This window comes from Carcharodon carcharias, chromosome 3 (genome assembly GCF_017639515.1).
Source record: "Carcharodon carcharias isolate sCarCar2 chromosome 3, sCarCar2.pri, whole genome shotgun sequence".
NCBI classification, from domain to species: domain Eukaryota; kingdom Metazoa; phylum Chordata; class Chondrichthyes; order Lamniformes; family Lamnidae; genus Carcharodon; species Carcharodon carcharias.
Window position 1 is genome coordinate 77,992,861 of NC_054469.1, and position 14,443 is coordinate 78,007,303.

The following is a 14,443-nucleotide window of genomic DNA, read 5'->3' on the forward strand; positions in this document are numbered from 1 at the left end:
GAATCCTTCCTTGCACTGCCTCATTATACGTCCATTTCTGTGACAATAGTAGCATTTGATTTTTTAAAACTGCCAGTTGCTAAAATACTGCTTATTTCTACCTCTATTAAAATTATTCTTCGATTACGTTGCTAAGTTATTTTTCTTTATTCTTTGGGCTGTTTCTCTCCTTGGCAGAGTCTCGCTTTCTCGCACCTCTTTAGGCTGAGTTTTCCCACCCGATGTGGAGGACGGCGCCATTTTGTACACCCTATATTGCGTTTGAATCTCTTACAAAGCTTTCCATGGCCAGTGCTATCTCTAGCACCATCTTGAAATCCAGATTCACTTTGAACAAAAATCGTTTCTGAATAGAGTCCTCTTTCACACCACACACTAAACGATCCCTGAGTATGTTGTTCAGCGTCGTCCCAAATTCACAATGCTCCGTTAGCTGCTTCAAATTTGCCAAGTAGCATGCAATTGTCTCACCTGGAGCTCTATTTCACGAATTAAACCTGAACCTCTGGATCATGACTGAGGGCTTGGGTTGAAAGTGTCCCTTCATGAGGTCTACCAATTCATCAAAATTCTTCAAATCTGGGGCACTGGGTGCCATCAAATGTCAAATCAGACTGTAGGTTTTGCTCCCACAATTACTCAAGAGGATCGCTCACCTCTTCCCTTCCCCTGTAATCTTGTTAGCTTGAAAAAAGAACGTGAGGCCTTCTATATATTGAGACCAATCATCTGTGGCTGTTTCAAAAGGATCAATTCTCCTAAATTGTGATATTTTGAGAGAGGATAACTTCCTCAATTCTAACAGAGCTTGCTACTTACAATCACTGGGCGAGGTACAGTGCCGATTTCTTTTTAACTTGATTTCTTCTGTTCAGTCCTGTTTTATCCTTGTCGCCAGTTTGTTGTAGGGTGACTGAGTTGTACTATTAGTGATAGAGTTGGTCTGCAGACACTTCTTGGGTGGAAACATTAAGTTTATTTACAATATACTCAGCAGCAACTACACGTGTGCTTTCAACTCCATCTCTGTCTCTACACTGACTGCTGAGGTAGCCAGTGCTACTCTCCTATTGGTTACTACAGATCATGAGATCTCTCCTGATAAGTATTATTCTTAAAGGTACATTAAACACTAAATAAAACCATAATTACTACAATGGCAAAAATTGAAGCATGTAACCTCATTTAAATATAATAGTTGCTGACCCACCCTTTGAATGCTCATTGTAGGCTGCTGAGGATTAAAATTACCCTCATTGACTCTTTGTTGGGGCATTGTGCCATAAGTGATTTGTATCATCCAGTAGTTTATCCAGTTTTCCATTATTATTCATAGATGTGTCTTGCCAGTTATCATTTGCATGGTCATCGCAGCCAAGTAATATTCTATCTTCACCGCTGCTGGGCATGGATCACTGGACATACTCAAGTGCAACAGCCCCGATAGATATTTTTCCCCCTGCTTAAACCAGGGACACTGGGACCACTGATAGCAACACAATACAAATTTGCCTGAGATCAACTAACTCCAAGTAGGCAAGCGATTGAACCTGGGATATCCCTGGCCTGTATAGGTAGGATTTTCGGGTTAACGGGCAGGTGCATTGGAAGGGTCTGGGAGCAGCCAGGAAAAATTAATTAACTGGCTAATTAATGGCCAGCCAGCGGGAAAGGCGTGCTGAAAGGCTCAGCGTTGCCTGGGTATGGGGGAGGGTGGGAGGGGGGGAGGAGGGCGAGCGCTGAAGTCTGCGCAGGCGCAGGGGAGTGCACAATGAAAACACCTTGAAGGCAGAGATCTGCCTCAGGGAGCTGAAGAAGTTTTAAATCAAAAATAAGGATTTGGAAAGTCTGAAAAAATGGCCTCACGTAGGACTCAATCACATGCACACATACATAATAAAATTTATGTCAAAACATTTTTTTACAATTAATGTCGGAAACCTCATCCCTCTCATGGATGAAGTTTCCTGACAAATGCAAAGGCCACCTGGACGATTCGCCTGCCCACCAACCATAACATTGGATGGACAGCAAAAAATCTCTTAATTAATACATGAATGGCCTTAATAGGCCTCTTAATTGTCAGTGGGCGCGCCGCCAATTCTCGCACATGCCTGCCGACTGAAATTTCGTGCGAATACGTGATGACACCGGGACGCTTGCCCCATGTCATCGCGCGCTATTTTATGCCCCATCGGGTCAGGCACGCGCCCGCCTGTGGGATCTAAAATTCCGCCCTATGACTCAGCAGCTCACTCTATTAATATGCTGAATCTCTGGAGGAAGCGCCTTACCTGAGCTTTTAAGCAAACAGTTTAGAGTTGGCTTGACCCAGATAAAATGAAAATCAGAATTTCATTGGAATAATTTCTTGTTGGCTGCTAATTCACTCATACCTATTTGATCCTCTTATTTAGCATCAGTGCAAATGAGTGCTTATAGAAGAGTCTTCATACTAATATCAAAAGGAATCACCCACTCCTCAAAGAAGTTTGACCCTCTCTCCTTGCGAACATCTGCTCCATGCTCAGCCTCGTATGCCTTACAAATACCACCAAAACATGATGTTGCCACCCAAGCCCGTGCCCATCTCTTTCAGTGAGACTGTCTCTGTGAAATACCTTGGGTTATTTTAACAAGTGAAAGGTGATACATAAATGCAAGTTATTGTTAAAAGGCTGGAACTTCAAAAAATTGCAGCCCCTTTTCAAGGGCAATTAAGGATGAGCAATAAATGCTGGCCTAGCAAGCGATTTTCACATCCTGTGAAAGAATGAGAAAAAGCGCTTCCTAAATCCTGTAAGAAAGCGCAGGCCTAGCTTGAAGTGTTGAAAGCTTGGAGCTTGAGCCCACAGTCTTCTGACTCAGAGCACTGTTGCCAACTGCAAAAACTGACACTTACTTTTGTATAATAAATGTTTGTGCACTCTTTAATTTGTGTAGGTACCACTTAGAATTTGACTACTTAAGACGGTATTGAAATTTTTATTCCAGATATCTCTGCTGGAGAGCTTTTAAACCCACCAAAGACTCAACACCAAGTTTATGAAGAATCAAAGAAAGGACATCCACTATATATTGTAACACACAATGATTACAATGTTGGTAAGGAAACATGGGTCTGAATCTTGAAAAAGATTGAAAAATGGGTGGTCTGAGGTTGTTTTGGAGGTTAAAATGCAAAAACAACTGGGGCTGAATTTAACGTTCCCTGCCAGTGGGTTTGTAGGCAAGGAGGTGGCCGTCAAATTCTTCAGGTGGCCATCTCACTGGGCTCTTGCCCACCCTTTCCTCTCTGTAATTATGCATTGGGAGGCCTGGAGTGGGTTGGCACCCTGCCCTTACCCCATTTGAGCCCCTTAAATGGCCAATTAAAGACCACAAGGACCATTTCCTGCCCAGCCTCAATTTTCAGGCTAGCAGACGGTCAGGGGCAGGGGTGAAGCCTAAAATGTGACCCTGCCCAGGCCTCGGGTGTGAAAGGGGCGCTTCCATCATCAGCCTCTTTTTAACATTGGGTATCCCTCCCCCCACCCCCCCAAAGGTTGTGCTGCAGTGGGTGGTTCCTCCCACCCTGGCCTCTCCTTCAACACCCCTAGCCCCCTCTGCTCAGCCATCTGGGCCTCACCTCCCCTCCTTGCCCTGAGACCCCTAAAACTTGCCTGGCCCTAGACTCCCAGGACTTAGGGACTTAGACTCTGGGGACTGCTTGCAATCACAGTCCTGGCCGCTACTGGGACCAAAGCTGTCAGGCAATCAGATTGGCTGCCAGCTCTTTGAGGTAGGACTTCCTTCCGACTGAAGGGCAGAAGTCCTGCCTCCAACCAATTAACACTGGTTGGAGCGTTAAATGGCTGCGAGGCAGGCAGTATCAGTGGCAATGTGTTCGCTGCCAACTCCTCGGATGGCAGAAAGGGAAAATCCTGGCCCTGGAGCAGGAATCAAACCTGTTTGTATTCTGCTCACTTATGTTGTCTAATGAAAGAGGGAAGAGGGATAACCTGCTCACTGGAAGCAAGCTGGTTATTTGAATATGATAATGGGGATTTGTGCCTTCATTTTAGTAATCATTCTATTTTTAACCACAGGCAGCTGTAGTTGTGAGATCTTGGGAAACGTGGTAGCTTAAAGGCAAGAGTGACTCAATCCATTGGTAAATGCCATTACAGCACTGTTTGTGAACCCGGTGGAGCAGGAGCGCTTCCTCCAGGCCCAACAGGCTAACTCAGTAAACTTAAACCTGTGATCCTGACCTCATACTCACACCCCAATCCCCCCACCCACAACCCACCAAATCTGGACTCACCTTATGACCTTTCTCACTCCCCCACCAACCTGCTTTTTGGCCTTGTGAAGCAGGTTTCCTGCCCAAAAGACCTTCAGCCTGTCAATCAGGTTGCCTGCGAGCAGGAACCCCCGTCTAAAATGACATGCTATTAAATGCTACAGGATATTCTGGAAAGCCGTTTCTCTGGGTTTTCTGACCTCAAAACTGCAACCCCCACCCATAACTCACTTCCAAGCTAAAACTCAGGCCATGATTTTTGTAACTAATACACATTTATTCTGAATTCCTGTTTAGTTGCAATAATGTAAGTTAGGAAGAACAAAATTGTTTCTTACAGCTACTTATATACCACTGTACCAATCTAAGTCAGGTAAGAATTAAAATTGGAATATGGTAGCATATTGCATATGTCAGAAAGTCAGGACTTGTCTTTATCAGGACTTATGAGAGGAAATTTTTATTTGGACTGCTATTCAGGTGAGCAGTGCGTGGGAAGGAGTCAGTGTTGGACACATTCTGGATTTTTAAATTTTGATGTAGTCAGCAAGCTTCCAGTTTGAAATGCATTCTCCAGTAGGCAGGCTGTGTTTCTGAATGCTGGCCAGGGCTAAAACTTTGTTGGCTGGCTGAATGGGAAGGGACTGCAGCAACACCTTAAAAAGGAGAGGAATAAGTATCGGGGATGAATGAAGCAACTTTAGAATCCTAAGCATCTTGTGTACAGAACCTATAGCAGGAAACGCAGTCAAGTTGGAACTCTTTAAAGTTCAAAACAACATGTGACTGCTGTAAAAATGTGTCCCATGCCTCCATCCATGTTTCACCTGCTTCAGCTAAGGATCTCTTTAATTTTCATTAACACTGGGTGCAACATACAGTATATAGTTAGTGGGCAGAAGCAAGAACCAATGATATTTGGGGTTGGGGTGGGGGTACTGAGATGAAAATGGCTTTGAGACTCCTTAGAGCATCAACTGATTTTTGTACATGCATGAGCCTCCTGTCTGTTTCCAACACCAAATCTGGCAGCTTGGATGGAGGTCTGCTTGAAAACTCAGTGCTAAGTTGGTGTGGCTAACCATGACATTACCTTGATCTTTCTACCATCCTGTTGTAAGCACAAATGGGATGGTAGCACCATGAAAATCTTCCCCATGGATTTCTCCCTCAATCTGTTGTCTTCAGCAGCAAGCATCACATCTTAAATTGAGTTCTACATTTTCATGAATAATTCATAAACATATAAAATCAGACAGCCTTACAAAATGAATAAGTAACTGTAAGAAAGAGACATTAATAGTACTAGTAAATATTTGTAGCGACATGTTATATGATTGATTTATTTACTGTTTCCCTCTTCTGGGGCATTTTTCTTCCTCTCCACAGTATCCACCATTTCTAATCTGCTTTCAAGCACCTGCCAATATCTCTTAGCAAGTAAACTGGATTACATAGGAACATATGAATTAGGAGCAGGATTAAGCCTCTTGGCCTCTCGAGCCTGCTCCACCATTTAATTGTAACCTCATTTCCACATTCCCACCTACCCCCGATAACCTTTCACTCCCTTGCTTATCAAGAATCTGTCTACCTCTGCCTTAAAAATATTCAAAGACTCTGCTTCTACCAGCTTTTGAGGAAGAGAGTCATTGACTCACGACCCTCTGAGAGAAAAAAATTCTCCTCACCTCTGCCTTAAACGGGCAACCCCTTATTTTTAAACAGTAACTCCTAGTTCTAGATTCTCCCACAAGAGGAAACATCCTCTCACATCCATCCTGTCAAGACTCCTCAGGATCTTATACGTTTCAATCAAGTTGCCTCTTACTTTTATAAACTCCACCCCAGACTGTCCAACCTTTCCTCATAAGACAACCTGCCCATTCCAGGTATTAGTCTAGTAAACCTTCTCTGAACTTCTTCCAAAGCATTTACATCCTTCCTTCAATCAGGAGACCAATACAGTACTCCAGATGTGGTTTCACCAATGCCCTGTGTAACTGAAGCATAACCTCCCTAATTTTGTATTCAATTCCCCTCGCAATAAACGATAAAATTCTATTAGCTTTCACAGTATCACAGTATCTTTACAGTGCAGAAGGAGGCCATTCGGCCCATTGAGTCTGCACTGGCTCTCTGAAAGAGCGTTCCACCTAGCCCCACTCACCTGCCTTATCTTCGTAAACATTGTTGTACTTGCATACTAACCTTTTGCTGATTGTTCAACCTTTTCACTGCATAAGCATCAAGCTTTCTTTTGACAATCACTCACAGCTCTGTGGAGCTCAAGGTCGTGTCAGTGGCAATAATCAGTACTCCTTCTTGAGAGGTTATGGGTAGTGTAGGTGGAAGGTAAAATATTAAAAAGATTAGGTGCTTTTTAATTCCACATTTTTAGCAGCAATACTGTGGATTACTGTTTGAGTCATATATGTTAGTGTGGCACATTTTTAAGGGTTATTATACAGAGAATCAAACAACAGGAACAGAATTCTGTTGAAAACATAATTGCTGGTAAGACCATTAAGCTGCAATAGAAGCATCTGTCATGGGTTTTCTTTTGTATATTAAATGCAAGTTGTTGTGTACAATCATCTTGGAGAGTGATTGAAGTAGCCTAGAGCACTCCAGTTTACCAATCTGACTCTTAAGTTCCACATCCAATCATTTACCGGCTTGCTAATGTTAAAAGCTGAGCAAGTTTATTCAACCTACTTAGGACAAATGAATCCATTCTCTAAATTAAATGGTTACAGAACAGTTTCACTCTAAGTATGAAACTGTTTCTGAAGTGTTCTCTGAAGAATCCAAATTGACCCACAAATTTTAACTCAACAGGAAGCAGACATTGCCTCAAGTTGGCTGTCTTGAGACAAAGGGAGCTTAAAAGGTCATAAGGGATCCAAAGAAGACATTGGACTTCTGCCCATCTCATCAAATATGAATGAATTTTGCAGTTGACTTACTGGGTGTCAGGAGAAGAGAGATTTAGAAATCAAAGAGAAAGGGCAAGGCAATAGAGCATGTAGAGATTTGGATAAAGACGAACAAAGTGGAAACAGGGAGAGAGAAAGAGAGAGTTTGACTGTAATAATGTATCAGTGAATTAAGGTCCCTGAAAAAAAAAGTCTTAAAAAAAATCTCTTTATTTGAATGCATGAAGGCTCTGAGAGGTTGTTTCCCCTGGCTAGGATACCTAGAACAGATGTAAGCAACCTCAAGATGAGGGGTCAATCATTTAGGACTGAGGTGAAGAGAAATTTCTTCACTCAGAAGATTGTGAATCTTTGGAATTGTCAACCACAGAGAGTTGTTGATCCTCCATCGTTGACTATATTCAAGATTGTGATCGGAAGAATTTTGAGCTCTTAGGGAACCAAGCAATATAGAGAGTGGGCCGGAAAGTGGAGTTGAGGTAGAATATCAGCCATGATTGCACTGAATGGCAGAGCAGTCTCAAAGCACCGAATGATTTACTCTTGCTCCTATTTTTTATGTTCTTATTTCTCTTGTTGTATATTGGTAAAGACACATTTTATCAATATTCACAAGGGATCTCCTGTTTAGGAAAATCCGAAAACTTTGAGTTTCCGTGCAGATTCTATAGTTATGTATTTGTCAGCCCAAGCCATTTGTTTTTACTATGTTTGGCAGTAAAACTTTATCAAGTGATATGTGGTTAAATGAGAAACTGAATACATAGGGACTTAGGAAATAGGAGCAGGAGTAGGGCATTCAGTCCCTTGAGCCTGCTCCCCCATTCAGTGAAATCATGGCTGATCCTCTACCTCAATGCGATTTTCCCACACTATCTCAATATCTTTTGATGTTTTTAATATCAAGAAACCTATTGATCTCTGTCTTGAGCATACTCAACGACTGAGCCTCCAAAGCCCGCTGGGATAGAGAATTCCAAAGATTCACCAACAGCTGAATGAAGAAAACCCTCCTCGTCTCAATCTTAAATGGCCTACCCCTTATTCTGAGACTGCATCCCTTGGTTGTAGACCTCCCCCCCCACCCCCATCACCTCCCAACCCCCTCTCCCCTCCCAACCCCCAATGAGGGGAAACATCCTTCCTGCATCTACCTTATCAAAAATTTTGTATTTTTCAATGGGATCACCTCTCATTCTTCTAAACTCTAGAGAATATAGGCCCTGCCTCCTCAATCTCTCCTCATAGGACAATCCTGCCATCCCAGGATCGGTCTGGTGAACCTTCATTGCACTCCCTTTATGACAGGTATATCCTTCCTTAGGTAAGGAGACCAAAACTGTATACAATACTCCAAGTGTGGTCTCACCAGGGTGCTATACAATTGCAGCAAGACATCTTTACTCCTATATGCAAATCTTCTTACAATAAAAGCTAATTGCTTACTGCACCTGCTTTCAGTGACTCATGAACAAGGACACCCAGATCCCTTTGGACATCAGCACTTCCCAATCTCTCCCCATTTAAGAAATACTCTGCATTTCTGTTTTTCCTACCAAAGTGGACAACTCCATATTTTTTCACATTATATTCCATCTGCTATGTTATTGCCTACTCATTTAATCTGTCTAAATCCCCTTGAAGCCTCTTCACACCCTCCTCACTACTCATATTCCCATCTAGTTTTGTGTCATCAGTGAACCTGGAAATATTACATTTGGTCCTCAGATCCAAATCATTGATATAGATTGTGAATAGTCGGGGCCCGAGCACTGATCCTTGTGGTACCCCATTAGTCACAGCTTGTCAACCTGAGAATGACCCATTTATTCCTACTACTCTGTTTTCTGTCTGTTAACCAGTTCTCAATCCATGCCAGTATATTACTTCCAATCCCATGCACTCTAATTTTGTTTATTGATCTCATGTGTGTAATGTTATTAAAAGCCTTCTGAAAATCCAGATACACCACATTCACTGGTTCCCCCTTATCTATTCTGGCAGTTACATCCTCAAAAAACTCCAACAGGTTTGTCAGATTTCCAACAGATTCCCCTTTCATAAATTCATGTTGACCCTGCCAATCCAAAGAATGCATTTCTTAGTATTGTTTGCTTAATTTGACAGACCAATTGCCAGGCATGATAAGGGTCATTTTACCTTAACAGTAACCATCTCATTGACCAATGTAAAAATGTACTGGGAATTTCTGTGGGGCCCTCCTAATCAACCACTGTAAGCTTGACAGAAGATTGGCAGAAACCCTTGATACCTGGGTAAGCAGAGTTTCAGTTGAAGCTTGAAGAGGCACTACGGAGACCACATTAATTCCTCGAGAGCAGAAAGTGCAGTGTGCCACTTCCTGCCTGCTTCCGGAGAGTTAAGGTAAGTGTGTAGCACTGTGGCACTGTGCGAACAATTTTTTTTCTGCAATATTCCTTAACTTAGGCCATTTAGATTGTAGCCAATTCATTTAGTATAAAGTATGGAGGATGAGTACTTAAGAAAGCGGCCCTAGAAATAGTGGACGCATTGGTAGTCATCTTCCAAGAAGCTATTGACTCTGGAACAGTTCCTACAGATCGGAGGGTAGCTAATGTAACCCCACTATTTAAAAAGGAAGGTAGAGAGGAAACAGGGAATTATAGAACAGTCAGCCTGATGTCGGTAGTGGGGAAAATTCTAGTGTCCATTATAAAAGATTTAATAGCTGAGCACTTGGAAAACAGTGACAGAATCGGACAGAGTCAGTATGGATTTACGAAAGGGAAATCATGCCTGATAAATCTACTGGAATTTTTCCAGAATGTAACTAGTAGAGTTGATGAGGGGGAGCCATTGGATGTGGTTTATTTGGACTTTCAGAAAGCTTTCAACAAAGTCCCACATAAAAACATAAATTAAGCCGTATATGTTCAAAACTGAATGTGATTCCATCTGCTAATATTTTTAAAATAACATCTTTTGTGGTTGTGTGGGATACCCATTTCCTTTATTAGATGGAGGTATTTCCTGAATTCTTTTAATCTGAATTATGAGTGTTCGTCAACCTGTTTGACATGGGTTGAGTGACTGGTTCAGAATGTCAGCAATGGCTTAGTGACGATGCAAGAATTTGTAATGGGACCTGTAATAGTTATCAAAATAATAGCATAGGTGTCAAGATTTAAACAGATTTCTTGAATTATTTCCATAGGGGAGCAGAGGGACAGAAAATATGACTGGTCAAGACACAGTAGATATAGTACATTTGGACTAGAGACTCCTTATTTTAATGATGGAAGATTAACAGCAAAATCATTACGCTGGTTAACTGAAGAGCAACAGTAAGTATTTGTTCTAAAGACTAGCTGTAGGGACATCTTGTTTCCCTTCTGTTCAATGAAAGTCAATGAAACAGGGCTGGTGGTATCATAAAGGAACTGCTTCATAAATTCACTGCAAGGCTTTTCTAGCTGTGGGTATCTCATACGGATTTGACTTCAAAAATAGGCACTTGCACCTATAACATTATATCTAAGTTTACTAAGGACTGTAATGGTGTTTTGAACCTTTTTTGATATCTATCCCACACATCTCCATTGACCTCTGTTAGATATTCCACCTTTTTCAGTCTCAGAGTGGTAAAATAAGCATTTCAAATAAATCAGAAAGCTGACATACCAAGTGAACCTTTGTCAAATTTGTCATTTCATTATTCACCACTCTTTCAAGAAAACACTAAACCAATCAGCAACCACAAAAATAAACCTCTTGTCATGTAAATCACACCAGGCAGTTTTAAAATAATGATACTTGCCTGTCAAATGTATATAATGTATATTGCCTGTCAAAGATTGCTGGGGTATTGGGTAACTTAGGTACAAATGGAAACACATTTGGTATTCATATTGGCCCTCTGTTAATTTTCTGAGTGTGGGGCAGGCTTGATAGAGCCCATCAATTTTGAATGTTTGTATGTTATACCTTCAGTTAACTTGTGATACTTGCTTCCTATGTTTTGTTTAAATAAGGCACCTGCTATTAAAATAGTCACAATTATTATTGCTTCTTTTCTTCATAGGCGAAATTCTGCAAAGATTGTATCAAAAAAAGTTGAAGACTTCAGGGAAAAAACAAACCATCAAATTGGAAAAGTTCATGATCCGTAAGTCCAATTTAAACTTTGGGAGAAAGATTTTGATTTAAATCATAAATATAAGTTTCCTGAGGACTTAGATATTTAGGAAAAATTCCACCCAACCCCCACCCGAATCCTGACACAAATACAAATAGAGCTAGTGAAACTTCAGAGCAGAAACAATATGGTGGCACTTTTAGTCTTCACTCTTGGAATTAATAATCGATGATAGAGGATCTTGAGAAATAGAGATGAGGGAGTTCTTTCGAAAACTCTTAGCTCAGCCACCCAGGAAAAACCCTGGAGTTTCTTTTCATGTTGGCGACCAGACCTCAGAGCTACATTTTCCATCTGTTGGTGATAAATGTGTACTACACCGAGCACTACTATATAAGCCTCTTCTACCTTCGAGACTACTTCGAGTGAAATTTGTAGGCTAATGCCAGAAAAATAACCATGCAAAGGAAGGATTGTTATAGAAGTTCAAGTAGTTAAGCTATTAGGGAAAGTCACTGCCATTTCTATCTAGTGACTCCAGTTCATGCCATGCAGTTGATAATAAGCCATCTGGCTGTAAACAATTACTACAAAGTTCAGCAATCAGAAAATCGTACAGACCAGTTGGCAGTAGTAGAACAGAGGTGGTCTTATGGCTGTATGGTCTTCTCCTGCTCCTATTTCTTATGTTCTTATATGTCCACAGTGTTGAAAATCATTTTGAGGAAGCTGTCAGAGAAATGAAACACAAAATATACTCTGTTGACGAACTTAATTGTTTATTGCCAAGAATGGCTGTGTCATACCACTACTGACCACGTTGGCTGAATCTTGTAGGACATATCTGCTAGACTGCAGCTGTTAGCTCATGAGACAATTAACATGAGTTAACCTACTTGACCATGTCCTCACCAGTCTATCTGTTGCAGACAGTTCTACCCATGATCGCATTGATAGACCAAAGTCCTTGTGCAGACAAGCTCTCAGTTCCACTGTGAGGGTACCCTCCATCATATAATGTAGCATTAATGATAAGTTATTATAGCCTAGGACAGATATAGCCCAAAACCTGATATCTGCAACATGCTGTGGGCCATCATCACAGCTGAATTGTAAACCATCACAATATATGATGCAGGACAGAATATGAAGCTAGTGAATCCAATATATAGGGCTACCCACATGTTAAATACAAAAATAGCAGGCTGTAGACAGTGCTAGATAATTCCACAACAAATAGATCATAGGACTCTCTATGGCCCTCTCACTTCCAGTTGAGAATGGTGATGGACAACCAGGCAACTAATGAACTCATTAGTAGGCTCAATGAACATTCCCATTCTCAACCATGGTGGACCCCAGCACACAGGTGCAAGAGACAGAACTGAAGTGTTTATAAATGTCTCGAGTCAAAAGTGCCAGGAGGATAACCCTACTTTGCCTGCTCCCAGGATACCTACGTTCATAAATACCTGTGTCCAGGAGATTTAGTTAATTGAACATGATCTTACAATGTGGCTGGACACAACAAAGACCCTCACAGCATCCCAGCTGTAGTGCTAAAGACTTGCCATTTCCTGAACGAAACCTTTCCAGTACTACTATGACACTAACATCTACCTGACAGCTTTGATCATTGGTCTGGTATGTACTATCTTCAAAAACTAGGATAAGTTTAACCAGGTTCATTATTGCCCTATAAGTCTCCTTTCAATCATCAATAAAGTGATAGAAAGAGTCATGGATAGTGCCATCAAACTGAACGTCAGAGGAGTGATGACCATATCTGCCTATGACCTTAAGGTAATATTTAACAAAGTAAGACAACAAAGAGCCTTTGGAAAACTAAAGCCATTGAAAGCAAAGGGAAAAACCTCCAGGCTGGCATCATGCCCTGATGCAAAGGAAGATATTAGTGGTTCTCCGAGGGCAATCATTATGGCCTCAGGACATCACTGCAAGAGTTCCTCAGAGAAGCATTCTTGTCCCAAACATCTTCAGTTGCTTCTTCAATTAATTTTCCTCTATCATAATAGCAGGATAGTGCAGTTTGATGATGATCCCACAGTTTGCGGTTCCAATTGCTATTCACCCAATAATGAAGTAGCCCATCCCAGCCTATGATAGGACCTGGAAAACATTCAAATTTGGACTGACAAGTAGCATGCAACATTTAGATAATAATTAGATAACAATCATCTTGAATAAAAGAAATCCCACCTATCTCCCCCTATTATTCAATGATACTACCATTGCTGAGTCCATCAACATCCAGGGGGGGCAGCATGAGGGTGGTACCATTTACTAGCAACTGAACTTGAGCAACCATATCAACTACGTGGCTACAAGTGCAGAACAGGAACTTAGCAGACTTTGGTGAGAGGTTAAAATCCTGACTTTCAAAAACCAGGCATGATCCACAAGATTCAAGTTGGGAGTGTGATGGAATACGCAATCAAACAGCCTGTTAGTACAGAACTTGCATATTGCTGAAAAGAGAGATGTGTTGCCAATGCTTTTCATCTTGCACTTATCCAGGTAACTGCAAGAATGCCAAATTTTGAGTGATCACAACAATTTACACTGCAAGAGAAAGGGTGTTGATTAGTGGGCAAGTCAACTTTGATTGGCCGAGGCATTGCCGTGGAGAAAGCAACGGCGAACTATGGGCTCCTCAAGCTTCCAAGTAATTCAAAAAAGGTGCAAGGCTTAAACATATTCCTTTTGTTTGCAGAAAACGGGTCCCTACGCATAAATGCATGTTGCTTCCAGCAAAAGTAAATGAGCCATGTTACAAGTTGGACTGATTATCTTAAATTGGTTACTAAAAAAAACCCAAAATACTGCAGATGCTGGAAATCTGAAATAAAAATAGAAAATGCTGGAAAAATTTAGCAGGCCTGGCAGCATCTGTGGAGAGAGAAACAGAGTTAAAATTTCGAGTCCGTAAGACTTTTCTTCAGAGCTAAAGAGAAGTGCTGCACGATTACAGAATCACATCTAGCAATAGATATTTTGGGTTTTGCAAGTGTGGGCTGGTTGACTACGACCTGTACTCTGCCTATTATGAACAGCTAAGGAACATGTTGTTTGATTCAATCA

General features: G+C 41.4%; 1 protein-coding gene across 1 annotated transcript in view; it reads left to right on the forward strand.

Annotated features, from left to right (window-relative positions):
• Positions 1–14,443, forward strand: part of efhb (EF-hand domain family, member B) — a 98,165-nt gene that overhangs the window by 34,324 nt on the left and 49,398 nt on the right. The window contains exons 6-8 of the mRNA XM_041183961.1: positions 2,995–3,105; positions 10,421–10,550; positions 11,288–11,371. Coding sequence (XP_041039895.1) covers positions 2,995–3,105; positions 10,421–10,550; positions 11,288–11,371 — 325 coding nt within the window. The remainder of the gene's footprint in view (positions 1–2,994; positions 3,106–10,420; positions 10,551–11,287; positions 11,372–14,443) is intronic.